This window comes from Lathamus discolor, chromosome 3, assembly GCF_037157495.1.
Source record: "Lathamus discolor isolate bLatDis1 chromosome 3, bLatDis1.hap1, whole genome shotgun sequence".
In the NCBI taxonomy this organism is placed as follows: domain Eukaryota; kingdom Metazoa; phylum Chordata; class Aves; order Psittaciformes; family Psittacidae; genus Lathamus; species Lathamus discolor.
Window position 1 is genome coordinate 28,763,595 of NC_088886.1, and position 24,226 is coordinate 28,787,820.

A 24,226-nucleotide genomic window follows, 5' to 3' on the forward strand; every position below is an offset into this window, starting at 1 on the left:
TAGAAATACTTGACTTAAAGTATGTTCAGATACAATAGAATTTCCAGCAAAGTAGTTTTCATTTGTTCCTTATTTTTCCTTTCCTTCAGTAAGATTCCGTGTCGTATTCATTTGCAATTGACTTTTGATATCTTTATTCTTCAGAAAAGTAAATATTAGGAAATAAAGGTTAATCCAGCTGTAGTATTTCTGTTTCCTTATCTGACCACCTCCCCATTGTCACCCCTGACAGTACTGAGAATAGAGCACATGAAAACGTACAAAAAGCAGAAGTCAAGACAGGATAATACTCTATTGGGCCAATGCGCATTTTGATTCAGATTTCCTTAAGCTCAACTATGTCTAATCAACTTCTGATTTATAAAATAAATCTTGAAGGCTCTTCTGGTGTTAATCTAGGTGTACTTTAAGTCTTTACCGAAATTTCCATTGGATTAAACAGTGTTCACTCTTTCTGATTGTACAGATGAAGCTTGTTTTTCTTCATCATGAACACTGTTTCTTTTCCCTTGCTGAAAGGTGGCTGGAATTATTACCACTTTCTGGAGATGGAGTTATTGTCAGTAGGGCTACATCATAAATGGAAAAAAAAATGTTCTGAAATAAAACCACAGAAGTGTAGTAAAAGATAGGTTAATCCTTTAACTTCAGTGGTTTACTTGTGGGTATGTGTCACCTTCAGATCTTCATGTCACATCTCTGAATTTGAAGAACAGAATTTAAAGTTCTGGGGAAAAAAATAGGCAGTGCCTCTGTCGGAACTGTCTGCTACTCATCAGCATCGGTCACTCATGCAAGCCTGTGGTGGAGCTGAAGCATTATTTTTGAAAGAGGTTTTGTGTGGGGTTTTTTGTGGGGTTTTTTTGGTTTTTTTTTTCACAGCACAATAGACACTGTCCCTCAATCACTTCAGTGTGGGGCAATTATCAGAGCTGTAGAAGTGTAATTTTGTTGACATGAGTTCTGTGTTAGCTGTGTATAAATTTCCTTCACAGATCTTACCATCTGAGAAGCCACACTGTCAGCTAGTGCAGTAGAGAATTGTTTTGGTCAAAGTGAAAATCAAGAGTTCCCACTTCTGGAATGCTGCAGTTGATGTTACAATGTCATTTATATGACAAAATAATACCTTTAGTTGCTAGAATGACTAAATCTGATAAATTGGGAAGAGGGAGGTACCAGCCAAAGGATGTGCTGTTGCCTGCAGATTGCTCTGATAAAAGCTGCATAAATACATTCATATCTAATTGAAAAGAATCTTTTTCTTTTTTTTTTAAATACAGATGAAAAGAGTTTTCTTAGAAACTTGCAGAGGAAGGTGATACAGGTTTAGTCGCATGTAGGCTTGCATGGCATATATACCTGCTTGGAGCATTTTTTTTTTCACTTCACATGACTAGAAAACATATTTACCTTTTGTGACATTTTCTGAACTTTTCAGGTTTTAATAATTTCTAAGAAACACATCCTCTTTTATATCTGTTAAAGATCTGCAGCAGGTTCTTTACTTCATGCTTCTGGCCAGGCTTTTTGTTCAGGTATCTGTCCTGCCCCCATATTCAGCTCCTCTCCTGCGATAATGATGGTAAACCTTAAACCATGCTAGACCCCACTCCTGGTCCACTGTAACCAGAATATTTGAACCACACATAGATACTATTTTTTCCTCACCCCTTGCTGTTATTTCTGCTTTCAAATTGGCAATACTGTTTTATTTGAATGCATCCAGGTTGACACCGGATGTGAGCTGACACTGGTGACAATATTGTTCAGTCAAGGCGTATCCTTCAAGTTCACCTCTGCTGTTTGGCAGTACTCAGACTCATCCTCTTGACAATAGGAGGCCTCCTAGGAGTTCTCATTCTTTAGCAAGTCTGGCTTAGACAACCGGGAGGTATTTCAGAGAAAAATACCGTGGAGAAGGAGACTGTGTTGCACATGAGATATTTGCAGGAAATTCCTGGCATGGAAACAGCTCAGAGTCTTTTTGTTGAGAGGGAAAGAGATGGGGTTTACACCCGAGCTTAGTCTACACCAAAATATGTCAGTTTGATGCATTTTTCTCTGCAGGTTTTCCATCTTCTTTGTTTTCCCTGCTCTGCTATACACACCCCTTCCAGAAATGACTGCAAATTGTGCAGTTAGGTATCTGCATTCCTCCTTTGTTTACTCATTCATAGATGAAATGAAACTTCTGTTAAGTTTGTGTTTTTGTTTGGTTTTTTTATCTGTCACCGCGCTACCAAAGCAACTTGTGGAAATAGTTGTGTACCAAATGATTAATTCATGACCAATAGTTTAGAAAGTCATAAATATTTAGAATATTTTGAAATATGACTGGGGAGACTTAATGAGAATTTTAAAAGATATATTTGGCATTGTTCTTTAATTCTCTGACATTTCATTTTTCAATGAGTTGTCAAGTCCTTAAATATTTAGATTAAAAATTCAGTGTATGTTAGTGATGCTTTGGATGCTTCCATTTTTAGTCTCGATCACAAGACCAGTATGATGGTTCCTTTTCAGTATTCTGTTTATTTACTTATTGATGCTAACTTATACACATATACAGGGTTTCATGTTTAAATACTGCTGAAATAGAAAGAGAAATGGCAATAGTCCTCTATTGGACCTTCAAGATGTGCAACTTAAGAGTTGGAGATAAACTGCACAAAGGTATTTGGATGTGATTCTAATGGGGCTGTGATCTAAGAAATAAAGTGGAATTATAAGTGCAGTTATAATTACCTTCAGAAAAACAAAACTGTTCAGGTTCCTTACAGATATCTAGTAATGCTGCTGTGAGAAATGTTTTGTGGTGAAAAGGACATACAATTTCAGGGTTCTCTGTGAAGTATGGAGAACCTCCCATGGTCCACATTATGGACTGAAAGGAAAACTGACCACATTCTGTGTCTATTTGATCACTTAACAAGATTGTTTTGCATTTTATTAATTTTATTAATTGTGTGTTGGGATTTATACATGCTAACCTTTGGCAACAGTGTGTAGGGTTTTGTAAAGCTTTCAGCAATAAAGCAAGCAAGGAAATGTTATTGCTTAAGCATTGATGCCAAGAGCGCTCTTGTGTGCTGAAGTTTTGTTCTTATAGTAAGTATTTTTACAAGACTCTTGCTTCCTCAACCCAGCTGAGTTTCTGCCTTCTAGTTCTCTATTACTTGGGAAGACACTTTCTGAGGAAAGTGGTGGGGCCCCGTTAAGTAGCTTTAACTCCCAGAGTGGATTTACAGATGGCCCCCTGTCAAAATACTTGACGGTCTTATATGGGTGTATTTGAGATAAAAGCGTTTAAAAATAATGGCCACAAATAATTTAAACCTAAGAATTCCCGTATCTGTTAGCGTACATTAATCCTGATTTTATAATAAAAACTGTTTTGGAACGTCTGAGCCTGCAGACACAAGGATGTGTCCAAGTCAGTGATTCTATAAAAGCCAGTTTTCTGAACAGGAATTTAATGACTCATGCTTCAGAGTGCATAACCACATCTATGCCAGAAAATGTTTTTTCTCATCTTTGGGACATAGTCTGCCAGTTTAACGTTTGCTGAAGTAAAGCAAACATAAAGGTGTTAAAAATCTTTGTGCAAGAGCTGAAAGTCTTCTGTGCAGCCGAATGCTTGGGCTTATTTATTACAGGGTTTGTGACTCCTGGTCTTCGCATCAGCTCATTAAAAGAAAACCAGAACAATAAAAAACACCCACCGCATTGTCAGCATCCAAGATGTTATTTGAGCAAGAGGCTGACAGATGGTTTTAAATGTGTCTTTTAGTTTATAGTCTTCACTTCTGCTTGCTTGCAAGACAGAATTGTTCTGTTTCTCAGCTCTTCCCCCTTAATATTTGTCATCACAGCTGCATCTTAGAGGTAGTAGTTTCTAGAAAATTTGTGTTTGTTCCTTTCTTCTTTTATCTGTTGGAGTTCTTTTCTGCCTTTGTGCTCGGGTTTTTTTCATAAGTTGGTAGTGGTAGTAGATGGGATTCTTTTCCTAAAACATATAGGTATTTTAGGAGAACTCATAAAGAAACAGACTGTTGGAAGCAGGGGTGAGGGCAAAGATCTGGGTACTTGCTGCCATTACTGCTGGGGGGTTGAGTAACCTCTGAAAACTGTGTGCCTTTGGTTCCCTTCAGCAATTTGGTTGGAGGACTGAAGCCTGTGTGGTGCTGCCTGTCTGCAATCAACTGGAGCAGGGGAGAGGAATTTAAAGAGGAGTTTAGGACTAGTTGTCAGAGGAGACTATGGGAAGAGATAATTTGAGCAGAAGTTAACTGATTTTTCTGTGTAAAGTAAAACTGAAGGATGAGTGTATGTGAGCATGTCTTCTGTCCCTAGGCACAATGAAAGAAGAAAATTAAATAGATTATTGCTTAAGGTCTTCTTTGTTTCTCTTTTCTACGATTCAGGTATTCATTTAAGTAAAACCAGTACTGGGACATACTCTGTAATGGGTTTTCGACCTCTTGAGTTGTTGGGAGCTTTAATAGACACTTAATGATTCTACATGGTGCTGCAATTCCTGTGTACAACAGGTACTGCTGCTGCCCTCCAACTTCTGTCTTTCAGTATAGCAAATATAAGAAGGTGTTCTTGGCTTTCCTTTGTATATTTCAGTCTGAAATCAGTTTATAGTCAAAGAAAATGGCTTGCAAGGCTGCTTTTAGGATTGTGAATATGGCAATTAAAAAGCGAGTCTGGGCTGCAGCACAGTGAGATGGAGGCGATAACCAGGTGATGTGCACTTTGAAAACAGATGTAATTGTATAATTTGCAATTTGTAGTTTCTCATATTTCTTTTTCATGAGCATGTACTTGCCAGCCTCATTCCTGCATTGCCCTGGTGTTCATGGTGTCATGAGATTGAGTAAATTTAACTGATTAGCTGTGACCAGAGTTCAGAATGCAGACTTGTCTCATGCAGAGATGCTTATCTTACAAACAATTTTGATTTTGCTGCATTAGAAATGCTGAAATTGATAGCATACAATATTATAAAGTGGTTTGTGTGGCAGCAAAATTAGTGGAGTGATAAATATGACTACAAAGACAGAAGGGAAATAAATACATTCACACCTGTAAATGAGTTCTGCTTGACTTCAGAAATACTCAGTATTCACAAGACTGTTTGCATTAGCAACATGTGCTTCTTGTTGTAGGAAATTAAGGGTTCCTTTCATCTCTCCCAGCACTGGGCTAGAAGTTTTGTTGCTGTAATGACCAAATAGCACACCAATTCCCAGCTGGCAAGGAATGAAGAACTCTTAAAAGGCAGCAACATCACAGCATGATATTGTAAGGAGGCAACAGTAGACATCACTGATAAACTGATCAGAAGTGTGTGTTGTACCATCACATGCTGAGATTTATAGCAGTAGGTGGGGTGAGGAGGAGATAGCAAAAGCAGTGACTGTGGAAAGGAGTTTGGGACTCATCAGGCTTGGAGGCTGGTTGAATACTGGAGTTGAGGTTTGTGTCTGCTGGTGGGAGGTTTAGTACTGTGTGTCTCATTCAGTGTAAATCTCTGCTAGGGGACTGTCTCACAACAGCATGATTTCTAGAGATAAAGATCTCAGTCTCAATAGATACATCATTCTGTTGGATCATCTTTGAAAGGCAGAAAATGTGCACTCAAAAGGAAGGCTTTAGTAGTGAGAGCTGTGTGTGGTATCTGCAGTGATAGAGAAGTTTATTCATTTGCACTTCCCTCTGTTCTCCTCTTAATCCATTTATTCCACTTCACTGGTTTTGAGAAATGAAAAATGTGTAGCGTAGAAGGACAATTTTAAATTTCCCAGTGTGAACAGAGTGAAGTCTCCATATTTTGAAGAACAATAATAATTCTTTTTTTTCCTCCCTTTCTTTAGGACTCCTGAGCAGTGTCCGAGTGTGGTTTCTTTGCTGTCAGAGAGCTACAATCCCCATGTGCGTTATGGGGCTGCCATGGCTTTGGGTATCTGCTGTGCGGGCACTGGAAACAAGGTGAGGACTAGAAGCATCCATTGCCAGCACTGCTTCTGCTCCCTCCTGACACATTTGTGTGGAAATGTCACTCACACATACAGGATTTCTAGCACATGTACACTGTTAGCCAGCTGGACTAGAGTAGTACTTCTTTGAATTCTTTAGCTGTCCTGGGCATAGAGATTCTTTTCCTGCTTGTACAGAATAGATAAAGTAGAAGAATGTTTTTATACGTTATTGCCAGATTCTTGGAATTTTTTCTTCAAGACTTTCATTAGAGTTTTCGTACTGTCAGGATGCCACTGGGCTTTAAATGTATGTTCAGTACTTCAAAATCAGTACTTCTTTGCTCTTGGAGTTGATCTTTTAGAGATTGCTTTATGGGGAACAAGGGGGTCCCAGTGTCAGAAAAACTGCAGGTGTTTTGCATAGTTTCTAGCTCCTTTATTCTGTCCTGTGATACACAGTTCATGGAACATCCATGTAGTATTTGATAAATCTCATGCTCATCTGTATCATTCCTTCCTGAGCTAGTATTAAGCACTCGGTCTGTGGCTCTTGAAAGTGAGCATTCCCTAGCATGTCACTTGTCTTGTGAAATGCACAGGATGCTGACATGCTCTGCCTGCCATCTTTAGTATCTAAATCATGCAGACTTGAAAGCAAATTGGAAGTGCTATTTTTTTTATCCAGGTTGCTTTATTCTCATGTGGAAGGTGGAATCAAAGAGCTGATTATTTTTAACCTGCTGCATCCGACAAGTTCATTTAAGTGGAAATGCTTTTTAGTAGCACAAATAAGTCTGTTTTATTTCCAGACGCATTGTGTGATAGAGACATAAAACATCCGATTAAATGCAGAAGTGTCTTCCAGAGCTTATATTAGTATGTTTTGAAGGCCCAAATATATTCAACTTTGGAGACTGGAAAATTCAGCTTTTTGTCATAAAGAATGTTCCATATGTAGTATTTAGTATGGGCCAAAGAATGAATGAGTCACATTCAGGTGGAGAAGCACAGTCTCCGAGATAGCTCAGTTGGCAAAAGCAGTCTAAGTGAAGGCATGATACTATTCTGGAATTGGTTCTTATAAATAGTGTTTTGTGTGAAATCAGCTTCTCCTTAAAGGTCTTGCTCTGGCAGAAGTAACACTGGGAGAGCTCTCTGGTGGGAGACTAATGCACTCAGCTAATTTGCTCATGTCCTCAGTTTAAGTATGGACAGGAGAGAGCTCCATAAAAGTGATTGCCAAGTGATTCTGTCTGACTTCTATAAATCAGAAGATCATATAACAGATTAAAAGAACTCTTTGAGCTTCTTAGGGTGGATGTCTGACTGTTACCTCTCCTGTTCCAAAGAGTATGTAGCAGCTTGCTTCACATACCATTTCAGAGTGCTTTTAGAAAGCCCCTGTTTTGCCACAGAGCAAATTTATCTGTGCAGCCTGTTGCTGTACAAACGACTATCTTAGTTTTATTCTGCTTAGATCTGAAAAGCGTGATTGCTGAAGGCTGGCTGAGCCCACTAACAGCTTGCTGCTGTTGAAACTGGTGGTCTTGATCCCTCCTGCCATCTTTTGTTCTGTCTCATGTCCAGCTCCCTGGTGAGCTGATTCAGACACAAGCTCACAGAAAGCTGACCCAGATAGCAACAGCAAAAAAGAGAACAGTTCTCCCTTGAATTATAAAGTTGGAAAAGCTCACAGAGAGATGGGAAAAGGGCTGCAGCTAGTGCATGGAAAGGGGAAGAGCTGGATAGCTGGAAGAAAACTGACGAAGGAGAGGGATCTCATTTTGGTAACAGTGAGTTAAGGTGAGCTCACTTGTCCAGAATAATGTGCTCTGAGGACCTTGCATATTTAGAAATAAATTTGTGTCTGTAGTAATTCTGTGTATATTTAAGTCGTGGCTTGCAAAGTGGCAGAACTGTAAATGGAGATCAAAAAATGTGCCTACAGAGATAATTTAGTCAGAGGTGCCTGTAAATTCCCTATTCTGGTCTTGGGTACATCTGAGCAACATTTATTTCAAAGGACTCTCTTAAAGCTTTTCATAACCAATGACTGCATTGAAAGGAATACTTACTGATAGATCATCATGGATCGTGTTCCTGTTGTGCCTAGCTGGGAAGTTACTGAATTTGAGGAAGCAGTAGAACATTTGGAAATATTTTAAAATCCTAGATTTACTGTTTGAGGGCTCAGAGGCAGCCTACACTTAGATTTGAAATGAATGCATTCATGTGATGCTAAAAGTTACAGGTTCTAACAATAAAGTGAATGGCCAAGAATTTGGGATCTGGATTGTTTTACCATCTCATTTTCTAACCTCCAGCATGTTATTGGTATCTCTGGTTCACTTGTTCTTATGTAGAAAATGAAGGTAATGCTGATACATTTTGTTGGGAAGAATGGCAGAGAGAGTGTACGAATAATTTATGTGTCCTGTTTAAGGCATGTCAGTAGTTTTAATATAATGAATGCATCTGTTGCTTACAACAACTGTTGTTTATCTGTTGCCCTATTTCTGCAGGTAGGTCTTGTATCATCCATCACTTGTTTTTGGTGGGATTTTTTCTTCCTGATTTTTAAAGTCCACAGAAATAGTTTTCTGCTTCATTTACTAAGAACAGGCAAGATATATTAAAAATATATCTGATGGCATCAATCTCATAACCTTCCGTTAGAGTACTGAATCCTGGGATACTGAAAAGAATACTATTAATTTTGCAACTGCTTATTTCTTTATTTTTCTAGGAGGCAATTAATTTGCTTGAGCCAATGACAAATGATCCTGTGAACTATGTACGTCAAGGAGCATTGATTGCATCTGCCCTTATCATGATCCAGCAGACTGAGATTACCTGCCCAAAGGTAGCATGGCATACTTTATATACCGGCTTGTTAGGTGGAAAAATGGTCTCGGATGTGAATCTTTAGTGCTTTGCGCTCCATGTAAGCATTGTCAAGAGAGTGCATGTGTCTTGTAAAGAACCAGAGCTGAATTCATAGCAGGATGCTCCTGCATGGTGCAGAGCATGCACTTTTGAATGGGGGAGTGATGTATGCTGATCAAAACACACTGCATTTTAACTCCAGGTGTTACAAGAATAAATACTCGTTTTTACAAGGTCTAAAAGCGTCTTGTAATGATATGAAAGTGACCATCATCCACTGACATGCGCTGAGGCCTGTACTCTCCTGATTTATGTGAAAATGATTACTTAGTAAAGAAATCGATTTTGTGACAGTAAACTTGGATATAGTCACCAAGCCAGGAAGTCCTGTTATAATTATGTTTCTTTTGTAACCATCAGGTGAAACCGTTTCTTTAGGCTCTTCAGGAGAAACAGTTTCTGTTGTCAGAACTGGCTTAGTGGCTTAATAGCAAATACTCTTAGTTTTTAATGGAGTTTTTCTTTCAGCTCAGAAGGCAAAAAGGTTTGCATATGCTGTGTTTAGCTTTTAAAAATAGATTGCCATGTGAATATATGACAGATGATGATACGCAAACATTTGTACAGACTAAAAGTTCGCATTAATAGAAGCTCTGAGGTTCCACATTTCATAGGCTCTGGTGGGTGCTGGGGCAGAGCAGTAGCTGGTACTTTCCTGCTCATCTGTCATATATGGGTTGCGTTTATTGATGTCATTTTAGAAACTGAACTGTGATAAAAACAGTCACTTTTTTACTGCATTTGGATGGGGAGAAAGAAAAAAACCTCTTTTTTTCTAGTTGATTTGGACATCTTCCACTATGAAAACTTTGTTGGCAAAACATCGGAAGATGTTACTTGGGAAAGTCAGTGAAGGAAATCTGCAAATAGAGGTGTTTGGGTATTTCCAAGTCATGGAAGATGAAGATTTGCTGGCAGACAGTTTGTTCCTTTTATTTTTTTGATTTATTTATTTTTTTAAGTTAAAAGTTAAAAACCAGCCAGTTAGTTACTTTTTACTGATTAGCACCTGGGAGCATTGCTTATGTTATCAGAATTGTTGTTCAACTGGATAAGCCAGTGGAGAACATTAGGGTTATGTTGGATCCCCTCATCTTCCAAGATACAAAGTCTTTGTAATGTGAAGCTAAATTGTCTTTCTATGGAAGAAACTGCAAGTACGGGATGAGATGTATAGTGTGGGGTTCAGTGACTTGTTCAAAAACTGGGAGAGGACCTGAAAAAGCTTTATGCCAAAGCCTTGTTTCAGCCAAAATTTGTTATATAATAGAAACGGCAATTCATTACCTAGTCATAGAAACACTGCATATATTAAAAAACAAACAAACCCTCCAAACCTACAGATTATAAAATAGTAAGTAATCCTGAAAATATTCTGGTAATTTAGGAACTAAGCATAGCATATAGATGTTTTACTTGTTTCGAACACCCCAGAAGTTAGTTATAAACATCATAGCTTCTTGCTCACAAGTAAGAGGAATATTTTGAAGACTGTGCTGCAAATTAAGTTATTTATTGTCCATGAGAAACTTTTTTTGGAGCGCTCTGCCAGTATGAAGAAAAATTATTTTACTCTGATGTGAAAGGGTGAGTTCAGAAACCCAGCCATTTTTGGATTACAGTGACATATTTTGATCTGATTAGATTCCTAAGTGGCATGCTGGTGCACTGTGTGCCAAAGTGTCTAACCTGATGTATGTGAGTATTTGCATTGCTGGATAAGCAGCTAGTAAGAGGAGCAGGATGGTTTCATGTCCTACAGTCTGTACTTGTGGTCTTGGTGGGGATACAGAGATGCTGAATTTTACATGTCCTCATCTCACTGCTGCTAAATACTTCATGATGCTTTGCATGTGAGGGATGGTGATTTTAATAAAGATTGTGACATATAGTTTGACCAGCTTCCTGTCATGACTTTTCTGTTTTATCTTTTCTGGGATTTTTTAAATTTGTTACTATTTTTTTTTTAACTTCTTATTTGTGAACTTTGGTTTAGAAAGACTTTAAAATCTCTAGGGATAATTTGGGATGAAGATGGTAGCAAACAATCTTCCTTGAATAGATTTAGATTTTTCAGGAATAAAATAGCTTCAGAGTTTTGAGAGCTGAATGTTGTGGTGCTGAAATGCCATCAATAAACGGAGATTAAAGAATCTAAGTAATTTGTTTTAAAATAAAACATTTTTGTTGTGAGAGAATGTAGGTGTATGCCTTTGAATCACTTTTGCTGTGATTTCCTTTGTATTCATCTTTCTCTTTGTGGTATTATTCACTTTTTATTTCACAATACAATTTAAAGAGTTTCAGTTAAGAGTTTCAAGAACTGTCATTGTATGGAGATCCCTCCAATTTGCAAGTTGCTTAAGTGTCAAAAGGGGCAGCAAATCTTGTGTAAAGCTGATTTGGACTCTTTGGAGTGGAAATGCAATTCCTCCATGTGCAGCCAGCATGATTTTTCCTGACCTCTTGATACATTTAAGAACCATGATAGTGCAGGATGCAGAACAATAACAAGTTTATTTTGTGAAATGGAATCCTAAATTACAGATGTGATGAGGTCATTGTAACAAAAATCAATGACAACTTCATTATGTATTTGTGACCTGCAGAGCAATTAAGACAGCAATCTTGGAGACAAATTACATGTCTGACATCTTGAATTTAATTTACTTTTTCCTGGTTTTGTTAGGATAGTCATTGGCAAAATGAGAAGATAATAAGCAGGGTCAAGGCTTTTCCTCCATCCTCTTTGATCATCTTGGCCTACTATCTTTAAGATATAAAGAAACCAGAACCAGATTGCCTTTTTTTTCTTTGCTTTCATTTAGATGAAATGCTAGGTTTTAAATGCAAGAATGCAATTAAATGCAAGAATGATTTTTTACTATGTTTTAGTAGCACCTTCACATTTCTTCTTGTAAGCTTGTTACTGTTAGATGCTCCTGCATACTGTATACTCTTTCAAGAGAGCAAACGTATGCAGAATAACTTCAACTTTTGAAGAAGATAGAACATGCAAGCAGTTTAAAACCTGTTTTATTAATAACAGATTCCTAAATACACTTGTTCTTAAGAACTTGCATTTGCAAAAACCACATCGGGCACATCACTTGTCACTGTTTTCCTTAGCTGTTTACTAGATCTTCACAATATCATGGGCTTCATGTGGGTAAATGTTGACTGGTGGAGAGAGAAGTGCTAGATAACCTGACAAATGATAGCCCCTCAGGTCTGTGGTAGGAAATAGTGTTGTACCATTCTCACATCTTAAAGCCTGTGTTTTTTCCTCAGTGTTTCCAAGGTTGCACATTTGGCTTCATTTGAAATCAGTGCTGTATTGTTTTGGCCAGCACTGATTACCAGAATGGTGTGTGTGTTTATTGTTAGTAAAGACAAAATGAGTCACTGCCTATGTTTTAATGTTCCTCCTGGAAGTCACTGAAATAAATTTCTTGGTAGCATTTCCAAATGCTATAAAATTTTTAAAGTGCTTGAAGATTTCAAGGGAGAAACAGAGTTTGTGGATTTCGTAACTTATTAAATAAACTCATTCAGTATTGGGATGTGCTTGTTGCTGTGGTCTGAAGGAAAAATAATAGCAGATTAAAGGGCTGTACTAGACAAACTCAGGCAGATTTTGCTTCAACAGCTTAAGAAATTACTGTCTGTTGACATCTTGCTCCTTTCTGTAGGAGGGGAGTGCCCCAACAGCAAAGGCAGAACTGAGCTTTTGTCTCTACTGCTCTTGCTTTCTCCAAAGAAATGGAGCAGTGACTCCATGTGAGGATGATACCTTCCTGAACCACTGCAGCTAGAGCTGCCAAAGCAGGCTTTCCCCAGCAGCAAAGAAGTTTTTCGGCTGGGATCTGATCCGGTCACAAATACCATCCCTGTGAAGCATTTCCATTATAGGAACAGCCTGAATAAACCTGCAGGTCTGCTGTGCATTCGAGTATTGAGGCAGTCTTTCAGTCTGGGTTTGCCTGGTCCGTAAGTCCAGGAGGGGTAGTCTCCCACCCTTTCATAGAACTGTTTTGCTTCCACTGGTGTTCCTGGTGGACTTGTTGCCCAGGTGTTTTGTTCATCTGCTCTGGACTAATGTACATGTGAGTAAGAGCTGTGGAAGGCATATTAGGAAAGGGTGCTCACAGGGGCAGCATACCATGACCAGGGGAGGTAGATGACTTCCTCTGCTAGACCTAACTTGCCATTCCTGAGCAAGGCATTTCTGCCCTCTGTTTCCAGGTGCTGCTCTACCAGATTTTAGATGGCAGTGTGAACATTAGCAGTTCTGCTGGATGTCTTCTTGCTTCATCCAGCAAGAACTCTGAAGATTTGATTACAGTGTAAATTACAGATTACTGTCCACTAAACAAGCTTTGTAACATCTCTCTGGTTTTATAAATATTACAAATCGAGAAGCTGAGCCCAGAGTCACAGGAATGATGTGATATAAACAGAAGCACTGGAATTGTACTGCTCAGCTCACCCAGAGTTTTACATGTTGTTTTAGTGTCTCTGTGTCTGTCACAAATAATGTCTGAAGGCTTTGGTTTACCTAGTCTGCATGTGGTTGCCCTTGATACTGGATGAGGCCCTGTTCCAGGTTGCACATGCAAACTAAGGTATTTTTGCAATGTACATGAGGTCAGGCGTAAGAAACAAACTATTTATATTAAATGTGTAAACCTCAGAGTAAGCTTTTATAAATAAAAATCGGGAGAGCATGAAAAAGCATAAATGGAGTGAAGCAAGAGCAGAGTGTGGTCAGTATATCCAGAATAAACCCTTCATTGTGCATGCAGTATCTCCCTTCCACACATTTGTCCGTGGCTGCCCTGAAAATGTACGTTGCTCCTTTTTCTTAGCTTTAGTAAATGCAAAGAGATTTTAAGTCAGCTCCTTCTGGGGACATGGACTAGTAACTAAGATCTTTTTAAAGCAAAGGGAAACTGGTGAACAGAAAACCACTGTTAGCACACAAATTGTTGGACTTGGCCTGAAAAATGGAAACACGTGCTGTGTTTTCCCTGTTGGTTTTAATAAATGTCTTGTACTGTACTGGAGAAGTGTTGTTTTGTTAAGCTTTGCTGCCCCTGTTTAAAACTGGCTGACTACTATGATGCTTCATGGTTGTAAGACTGTCCATTTGTGTGAGACAAAGTAATTTTAATACAGTCATGTTTAGCAGGTCACGATATATGAATGTTAGTGCCTTCTGCTGTTACAGACTGATTTAAATTTCATCAGGTTAGATGCCATAGGGGCTGAACGAATTGAGGTGACACTACAGCTGGGTTATAGTGGTTGGAAGAGTGAAGGCAGGAAAGTTATTAACCAGAGAGTGTTTGTTCTTTTAAGACTGCTTGTGTTTTAGGCAGTGTGGTGAGTTAACAAGAATTGAGAACTATTTTGCAGAAAATACGCAGTTTTCATCTGAACTGTTCACTAAGTATGTAGAACAGCCAAGCAGCTGGTAGGTTCGAGAGGCAACCTCTCTTTTCTTTCCATCCCAGACATTGGACATAATCTCTCAAAGGTATTGGTCTCAGCTTCAGACTGCCTCTGGTCAAAAAATTCACACATAAAATGTGGTGAAATTTATTGCTAGCATTACCTCAGCTGCAGGATTACCTCATGGCTCTAATGTGCTTTTACTTGGGAACTTGATCTCATGCTTTGCTGAGAAATCTCTGCAGTCTAATTTATGCCCTCAGTCAGATCTTTCTTCTGTTTTGATCGTTTTTTACTGTTGTTGTTGTTGACTTTGATGAATTCCAGTGTAACAAAATGTTATTCCCAGCACAGTTCTCATGTCATTGACTCAGTTGTATGAAAGTGTTTTTCATGGGTGTGAAAACTCTTTCTCTAAGTAGTTTGAGATTCCCAGTGCAACCCAAGACAGGCCACATATGCTGGACTGATGCCTGAAGGCTGCTCCTGGTGCTCAGTGCTGCTCAACCTTAGCACAGCTCTGGAGCTTGTGGTGTCCTGCATGGAGGGGTACCACCTCTTTGCCGGGTGCTGTTATCAGCCAGAAGGACCTCCCAAGTCTTGTAGTCAATGTTTAAGCCTCCCTTCACTGGGAGCATCAGAGGCTGTGCAGGAGAACATTCCTAATGGTAGCATTGGAGCTTGGCCCCTTTGCCTACAGCAGACACCAAGCATGTTTCACAGCTGAAAAGCAGGAGCTTTCTTTAGATGCTTGTTACTGAGCAAATACCACTGGTGTCCCTGGAGAGGCACAAGCTCTTTGGATGTGAAAAGTAGCTATAGGGTTGTGTGGTGTTAAGAGTTTTATACCTGGAAACTTTAACTACATTTTCAGTACTAGGAAGTGCTCTGTGTCTGGCCCTACTGCCTTAAGCTAGAAATTTGTCCTCTCATCTATGGCTGCAAGTGGAGGAAGAGGACTTGGAATACCAGCATCAAAGTAGACTAGTAACGGAGAGAAGCTTGTTCAAGCCTTTTTGGAAGATGTCCTTTACTTTTGAGCATGTCAAGTGAAGGCTTGGTATTAAAACAGAAAAAAAGAGAACAGAAAGTCAAGTGGTATTTCAATTAAAAATTTAGGGAAGAGGTATAAAGATTCTTCCAGACATGCTGTGAATGTCATGCAGCTTCCCACGTTTTGGCTGATTGGGATTTTCTGGTCTGATTTTTCAGCTGTAGAAGTTAATTGAGCTGTATTGTTGCTTCACAGTATATATTAAGAGAATAAGTCATCGGTTTGAGATAAAGGCTTAGATATTGTTGGATGTGATACTGTTCTGTCTCCTCAACACTGAACCAGTAAAAGATGAAGCTCTGATAATAGTATGAGCAAAGATTTAGCAATTTCCCTTACTAATGTGTACCTAAGATATTGTAGTGAACATATCAAGGCATGAGCTGTTAATTTATTAAATATTTTCATTAATGATTTTCATTTAAAAGTAACACAGTTTGCTGATGACTCACCATGGGGGCATTATCAATACAGCAGAAATATTGTACAGGAAAAATGGAATACATTTGAGATTTTCAGTAGTAAGAATTGAAGGAGATTGAATAGAGTTGCAATGTCATGCACCTAAGAACATGTAGTAGTTCTTGCTATAAACTTACCAGTTGGTCTTCCAGCGGTACTCCAGAAGTTCTCAGGCTATTCCTGTAAGGCTTACAAAATGTGGTTTGGATATGCATGTTCATCCTGAGAATTTTTAAATTACTGTGTGGGTATCTTCAAGTGGGGAAAACAACTTAATGATGTATTATTATCAATTAAAATCAATTATAAAATAATTAATTACTAGTGGGATGACTTGTAACACCAGTGACTAAAGCTGTTGGAAAAAAAATGTCATTCTAGGATGCAGAGATCTAGGATGCTTCTGCTAAAGACAGAATATTTGACCCATGCAGTCAGTTTTATAATCTTTTTTTTTTCCTCATTTTTACCTAGGTCAGCCAGTTCAGACAACTCTATTCCAAAGTGATCAATGATAAGCATGATGATGTTATGGCAAAGTTCGGAGCAATCCTGGCACAAGGCATTTTGGATGCAGGTAATTCCCCAAACATTTAAAGCAGTCAAAATTTCTTAAACTTACTTGGCTACAATAGCTGTAATTGTAAATTTCCTTTAAGAGATGAAGTACTGGATTTATGCCTGTCATGTAATAGCAGAAGACATCTCGAATTTCAAGTCATTTAGCTAATTAAATAAACCCTATTTTATAGTTTCAGCTTGTATCAGTGTGCTTCTTTTAGGAGAGACTTAACCCAGTCATGGGGGCAGAATTCATGTCCATTAAGTCTGGACAAGTATGATCTTTTTGCTCTAAGTTTGTTGTAACCCTGAACATGGATATAAACTTCGATAGGTCGCTCCTTTAGTTTCTGCTCCAGAAATTTGGAAACCTTGTGGTATCCAGTACTCATATTTTGCTTTTTCTGTTAAAACTTGATATAGCCATTTTTTAAATATATATGTATGCATTAAATATGTTTTTAATAACTAGGTTTTGCCTCTTTCCTGATTGAGAGGCGTTGCACAAAGAGGGAAGCATAGTTAATTGCCTCTGTTACTTCAGAAGACCCAGTTAGTTTCACAGACTGCTACTTTCTTCTAGGGAGGAAACATCAATTTCATGACTAAATGTTGAGCGAGGGATAGGATTCTCTGAAGGCGTTAGCATTTCACAAGGACTGAATTGCAGGACCTATCAAGGAAGGTTTCTTTAAGCAAAGAGGACAGGCAGTTTTGCTTTGAATTTTTCTTCCTGCTAGAGTCAAGACTTGTGCAGTGCTGTGCCTGTCAATAGCACCCCCTTTCTAAGATTCCAAATGCAGTTTTTGCCTTCTGGTGTCTCGTGCTCTGGCCTTTTCTTGCCATGCATCTCCTTATTCCTTGTGGTAGATAGGAACAAGCTGATTTTGCCTGTACTCAGACCAAGGTTAGTCATGAATGTACATAAGCGAAGTTGTCTCAATATGCTTGTCTCTGTGCATGGCTTAAGCACAGCACCATGCATTGTGGTTACACAGTGTCTGTATGAAATTACTGCATCTCCAAGCCATACAGCATGGAAGCATGCTTAAAAATCTTTCTTCCCGGTGGCCATGTGTTAGTCAGGCTGCTCTGGGCCCTACGACTAGGGCTACTTAGTGAAGAAATCAATAGGAACCTCCTTTTTTGTCTTTCTTACCTGTCAGGTACCCCTCCTGGAGCTCAGACTGAGCAATATTCTTGGCACAAGACTGTTAGAATAAATTAATAATTAACTGTTAGAATAAATAAATGATAGAATTTTGTTCATGCCCATACTCATACTGTGTTGCTGGGAAACCAGAGCCCAGCTGGCTTAGATTTTTCTCTTAGCAGTACAGACCTGCTTCAAATTCCAACCTTTAAGATTAAATCATCAAAATGCAGCTAAAACCTTATTTGCTTCCTGTGTCACTCATGTATTATATGATGACTTGGAAACCAGAAGCATTCAATTTTAATAAACTATATGTGAATTTGTGCCAACTTTAACCTCTTTATTTCTTGCTGAGTTGCTGAGGGAAGGCTGTGAACTACCCTTTCTTAACCTATTGCCACTTTCATTAGAGCCTCCTGAAATAATAAATTCTCCTTATCTCTCCCATACAAGTGCTTATCTGAAACAATGAGCTATAGAATTTAATTATCACTACGAGGAAGAAAAGGTTCTTTGTGTCATCTGCCATAGTTGGGGCAATTGAGTTTAGGATGTTTTTTTTCTTGGGGTTTTTTTTTTCTTTTTTTGTGGGGGGAAAGGAGAGAAATCTTAATTCTTTTCCACTGAGGCTTTGATTAAAAGTGCAAGGTTTCCAGTGCACAGCTGGGAAATGATGCACAGGAGGTGGGGCTTTTGCTCAGACAATGAGGCAGTCATTAGAACAGTGGTTTTAGTAGTGGGGCAGGGTACCTTGGGAGCACTGAAGTAGAAATGAAGAATTTGGTTATTGTCTAATTGTTAGGCCCCAGCAGCTACATTTTCTCTTCTTTAATAAAATAAGAAAAATGTAGACACTCTAAATTTAAGGGGTTTTGGGTTTTTTTTTTTCCCCAAAAAAACCTGAACTTTTGTAATGATCCCCTTTGTGTACAAACATGCTCTTTTGTTCCAAGCTGATGAATCTCTATCTGTTCTTTGCAAAATCATTATGCTTTATTTTCTGGACTATGTATTTGTAAATGTAAGCTATAGAAAGGATATACTGATCTTAAACAGATACCAGCATTTTACCTGCTTGAAAACTATATTGCCCTCTGGACTCAAGGTATCTTCTCTAGTTCTTAATGCCACATTTCTCAATTAACAAGAAAAAAGAAGGAGCAACAGTCATTACACAAATACCTACGCAGTATATGTGGAAAATCTTTTCTTCATGTTGAGGAAAGGTTTGGGTGGTTTCAGCAGTGCAATGGCTTGTTAACAGTGTGGCATTGGGCAGTGCAGACTGAAGCCACAGAAGGTGTTGACAACCTGATGGTGAATGTACTGGATTTTCCACAGTTTGGAGACATTTTTAATGGTGATGAAAAAGAAAGTGTCATCCAAATTACAGAGGAAAGAGTTGCCTGTCTTCTCATTGCTGTCTCTCCAAATGTGCATCTTGCATGATGTGTTATATTTTGGATGTTAAAAACTTTATTACAAAATATAAACTGACGCATAAGGTCTGCTCTCCCATGTGTTGAATTTGGTTTGAATTTCCTACCTTTCTGCTGCCTTCCCTTGTTCATGAGCTGTTCATGTAAAGTTGGGTCTAAATCTCTGGTAGGAACAAAAACCATTATCCCATGCTCATGTTTTTGTCCGTTAGATTAGAGCTACCTTGTGTTTCATTGCCCATATGAATCAGGTTGGTGGCGCATGCTGCCAGTGTTTTGATGGCTGGTCCTGTGAGATTTTAACTTCTCGCTGCTGCTGCTAATAGTCCCGGTTGTCTTCATTCACTAAATAGATGAAATCTATTGTATTCGCTGATAGAGAAAGAAACAGTATGATACTGTTTGAAAATGGGATGCTGCCTAGGCCAGGTTTGGAAACTAATTTCCAAAGTCCACAAAGTGACATATTAATGGCTATTGTGCTGGTGTGTTGTCTGAGCTACACTGCCAGGGTATTACCAAGTGCCACCATGACTATGTAAAAAATGAGTTCATCAAAGTATTTAAATCATCTTTGATGAGCTCACTTTTCATCAGTGGGGATGAGTGCAGTCTGCTTACTGTACTCCCCCTCTTGTTAACTGACATTAAGCTTGAGCCAGCAAATCTTCATAGTCTTTAGAACAGCCACTTTAATTTATCAGACCTTGCCATAGTTGCAATGTAAATTCTGGGAGATGAACTTTGTAGTATTACCCAAGGAGCCCTGAAAATTTTTCTTTGTTTTTGAAATTTTTTTTACAGGCATCATGTCACAGCTTTCATCCATCTGGGAAAAGCCTGGAATGTGGTCCCTTCCAGGCTGTCAGGGCTGCTACTTAATTGTGAAGATAAATCACAGTTGTGCAATATCATATCTCCCCACCTTTCCTGCTCCCTGCAAAACCCAGGGAGAGAGGGTGGGCTGTGTGAATGTAAAACAGGAGAAAGAAGTAGCATGACAGCATCTTTTGAATATGAAATCTGTTACTCATCCAGGAAATTCCAGAGATTGGATAATATAATTCTGAAGGTTAACATAAATTCTGAAAACTGAACTCCAAAAGTTTGATAAAATCTAGTTAAGCTGCTTGTGCAACATTCACTGGTCTGCTTGATCCAGAGTATCTGCAGATTACTGACCTGGCCCATATACAGCAATGCAGTGAAGAAAAGTTCAGAGTAAAGATGGGGGAGAAGACCAGTAATTTGAGTGCAGAGTGTTTGACATGCTCATGTTAAAGGATGGCACAAGACCTCAGGCAGTCTCTCCTTAATGCTGTGGCAAAGTCAAGTATAAGGGCAAGAGATTGTTATCAGAGAAAATAATGAAAAGCAGAGCAGACCTAGCAGTAGTAAGAGATGAGACTGTATCATTGTCTTTCTTTAAAGAGGTGGTAGGAAGGAGTTACCTAGTCAAACAGCAGGAGAGCTATTGCTACCACAAAAGGAAAAGTAAGGAGGTAGTATGTATGCAGAGTATCCTACAGGAGAGCATCAAAATCCTCCATCTTCCATGGCTTCTCCTGGGACTAATACTGCCAGATACCCAAGATGAGATTACTGCTTCATTCAGGGCTTTCATTAGTTTTGACAGCAAAAATTAATTTTGCTTGTCTTTAAAAATCATCTCCATTGCTGCCTGGCACTGTTGAGGTAGGTAGCTATGTGAGGCTGGGCAGTGTTACTTCAGCTTGGGATTTTCAGCTGCAAAATGCCCTGACTTTGTAAGGAATGAGTGTTTGTATTTTAACAAAGTTAACCACCTTACGCCTGGTCTTGTTAGCAGTAATGGACTTGCCTGGTGCTTTCTGCAACCCAAGTCACTGTGTTCATCAGAAGACTGAAGATCATATTAACACTTTCTCACTTTGTCTGCAAACCCGATCTTTCAGTTTGGTTTCTAGCTGGATGTTTCTGCACTACATCAACATACGGAGCTGTTCTGGTCTCTGCTTTGAAAGTACAAAGCTAGGACTTGGTTGTCTGGCAGAGATGTAATTTTGCTGCAAAGACTGCAGGAGCTTGTCTCTGCTGCTTAGATTGATAACCTGTAGAAGCAACTTCTGAAGCTGCTGCTGTTTACATTTTTTTCTAGTGAGATGGTGTAGAATAAAAACTTAAGCATATTTCTTCCGAATAACTGACAGTTCAGGGAGGCAGCCACAGAAAGAAAAGTTTCTGTATGCACTGCTTTATATGCACTATTTTCCTTGTGAGTCTTGTCTTGTGGATCATCTATATGCTATGTTTTAAAACTGCTTACAGCAAAGGTTTGCCTTTTTCTTCCTCTCTCCCTGCCTTTTGCATTGTAGTTCTGTTTAACCTGTATCCTGGCAAAATGAGTGTGCACAGGCTGTATTGATTGTGTTTAGGTCATACCTAGCAGATAGAGCTGCCCACCTGTTTTGCTCTGTAAGCTGAAATCACGGTGATGGAGGGAGGTGCGTTACAGAGGACAAAGCTGACAGCACTGTGGCCTGGCTTGTGCTATGAACAGCCCCTTCACAGCAGCTGTTTTAGAGATGCATTGCTCAGGTGTCTTTGTGGAGTACCCAGGAATGCATTCAACTTACTTCATTTATGATTCTTTACAGGGGGCCATAACGTAACTATTTCACTGCAGTCGAGGACAGGCCATACTCACATGCCTTCTGTGGTAGGGGTTCTGGTCTTCACCCAGTTCTGGTTCTGGTTCCCTCTGTCACACTTCTTGTCGCTGGCTTTCACCCCAACCTGTGTCATTGGCCTTAACAAGGATCTTAAGGTATGTAATGAGCAGAGAGGAGAAAAGGTGCTGAGAGCTGCTTGGAAGATTCAAGTGGTCTGAGAGGGGTGTGCATGGATTTGTTAGTTTTCTTTGCATGTTTCCAGCTTGTTTGCATCAGAAAAGGCTCTAACTGGAAGAAGTCTGAAAAGCAGGTTTAAGTTGCAGAGCTGGTGGTGGGAATAGGGATAAGAAAAATGTAGAGAGTAGACTTTGACCTCTTTATTTCGAAGTAGCTTACGAAGAAAGGAACTCTAGTCAGTGTATGTGGGCAAAGACCACCTCATCATCACTCCAGAAGGTCAAGGTTATTTAAATAAAAAATAGTGTGTTGCCCCGCTGCCCTCCCAAATAAATTATGTTATATTGTCCCCTAGAAAAGCTAGCAGAGCAGTGGGAAACCAGGATTTGTTTGGATTCCTTGGGGAATAAGTACCAAACCAAGCAGCCATTGGTACTGCACTTTTCTTGCACATCTGCTTTGCTGACTGATGAGAGCTGTGTTACGGCTGGTGCAAGCTGTGTACCATCCAGGGTCTTCTGTGCTGAAGAGCTGAGCTAGCAACTTCCACAAAAAAGTCTTGTAAATGTGGCTGCACAGCCGTGTGCAGCACCCTCCTGTCATTGCTGCAGCCTCATTCTGTGATGCACAGAGCATGTGTAGGGCTGGGCTGCTCTCAGAGTCCCTCTGTGGGACTGGGCAAGCACACTGGTTTGCAGCCCCTGGACCAAAACCTCAGGGTTCTAGGTTGATCTTCTTCAACTGTCTCAGGCTGAGCATGAAGTCAAATTACACACCACTCTCAATTCTTGCTGTTTAAAGAGAGAGGGTTGTTTTTTCTTTCCCCTCTTCTGTCCTGAATACTTCCCTGTGTTTGCACTGCTGCACCTCCCCAGTGGTAACAGGCTCAGCACCTTTTTGGCTGTTAAGCTGAACTGTCATTTTGATTCCCTCTCCCCGTTCCTTAGAGTTTCCAGGGAGCTCAAATGGCTGTAGGTCAAGTGATGTTCTAGAACTTTGCTTGCGCACTAAAGCCAGTTACAAGGCTGGATGTACATTATGGGCTGCACCGCACTCACCTTGCTTCCTCAGAGCAGCCCCTGTTCTCTTGTTGCTTCTTGATGTTTTGCAAAGGAAGAGAGTTGAGATACTGCAGAAATTAATCTGGTTTAAGAATTAGGATTGGCTGTCAGAATATGCTTACTTAAATAGTCAAGAGTAAAAGAATATGTGACATTGGTAACCCACCCCCAAAACATACTGTCCTTTTGCAAGAGGTGAATGTCAGGCAATGATTGGTTTGCTGTAGCGTGCACTGACAAAGCAGGTCTTAGATGTTAAACTAATTTTGTGTTCATACAAGCAGGCACAGCAATAACATTAAAACCACAAAAGCTTTGAAACAGTGAAAACAAGGCATGGTGTGAATAGAGTAGAGAAGCGTGTATGGAGAAGGCTAGGAGAGCTTGCCAGAGTCGAATTATGGAATAATTAAATAACATTGTTCTAGTTGAACTGTTGCTACTGATAACAGTTACTCAGCTTCCGGAGGAGGAGAAGGGGAAGCTTGTATTCTTTAGAGGATCTGTGTTTGTCTCTGCTGGAAGGAAAATGAAGCTAAAGTAATTATTCTGCTGTAGATTATTTTTCCCTGCTTTTCTTGTCTCTAACAATGTTTTTAACTGTTTGTCTTAGATGCCAAAAGTCCAGTACAAGTCCAACTGTAAGCCGTCCACATTTGCATATCCCCCACCTCTTGAGGTACCAAAGGAAAAGGAGAAAGAAAAGGTATGTGGACTAACTTTCTTTCTGTGTGGTAAAGACTCCTTCTCTCCTAGTATAAACATTGACTTTAGTGGCACTAACAGGGAATCTAAAGAGCAAAAGAAGAATTGGCACACACTGTTGTCTCTGAAATAGAATTATAGCTATTTTTTCGTGCTTTTCCTGGGACTGTTGCTGATCATGGCATACAAGTACTTTGCTACTCAGTTGCTGGGACCTCCCTTGTCTCCAGTGGTCAAGTCAGAAGTACTGATTAAAAAAAAAAAAACAAAATAAAACTGCATTCCATGCCCTACTGATTTGTATGTATGTATCATCTTTGCACAGCGCCTAGCACAGCAGGGTTCTTGTTGATGAGTTGGGCTTCCAAGTGCTACTGTAGTACAAACATCAAGAATATTAGGTGTGACACTTCTCAAATAGTCCCAGATGGAAGGGCAGAAGTGTACTTTGTCTCAGGGGAGTGGGCCCGTGCACTAGAATAGTAGCTGTCAGGACCATGGACTGCAAAACAGTGAACATGGAACTGAGAACAGGTATTGAAAAGGAAGAGATGAGACCTGTGGGGTAAT

General features: G+C 39.4%; 1 protein-coding gene across 1 annotated transcript in view; it reads left to right on the plus strand.

The window, feature by feature from the left end:
- PSMD1 (proteasome 26S subunit, non-ATPase 1) overlaps positions 1 to 24,226 on the plus strand; it is a 71,289-nt gene that overhangs the window by 38,721 nt on the left and 8,342 nt on the right. The window contains exons 17-21 of the mRNA XM_065674344.1: positions 5,886 to 6,000; positions 8,737 to 8,853; positions 16,381 to 16,483; positions 21,699 to 21,868; positions 23,565 to 23,657. Of these exons, the coding sequence (XP_065530416.1) occupies positions 5,886 to 6,000; positions 8,737 to 8,853; positions 16,381 to 16,483; positions 21,699 to 21,868; positions 23,565 to 23,657 (598 nt within the window). The remainder of the gene's footprint in view (positions 1 to 5,885; positions 6,001 to 8,736; positions 8,854 to 16,380; positions 16,484 to 21,698; positions 21,869 to 23,564; positions 23,658 to 24,226) is intronic.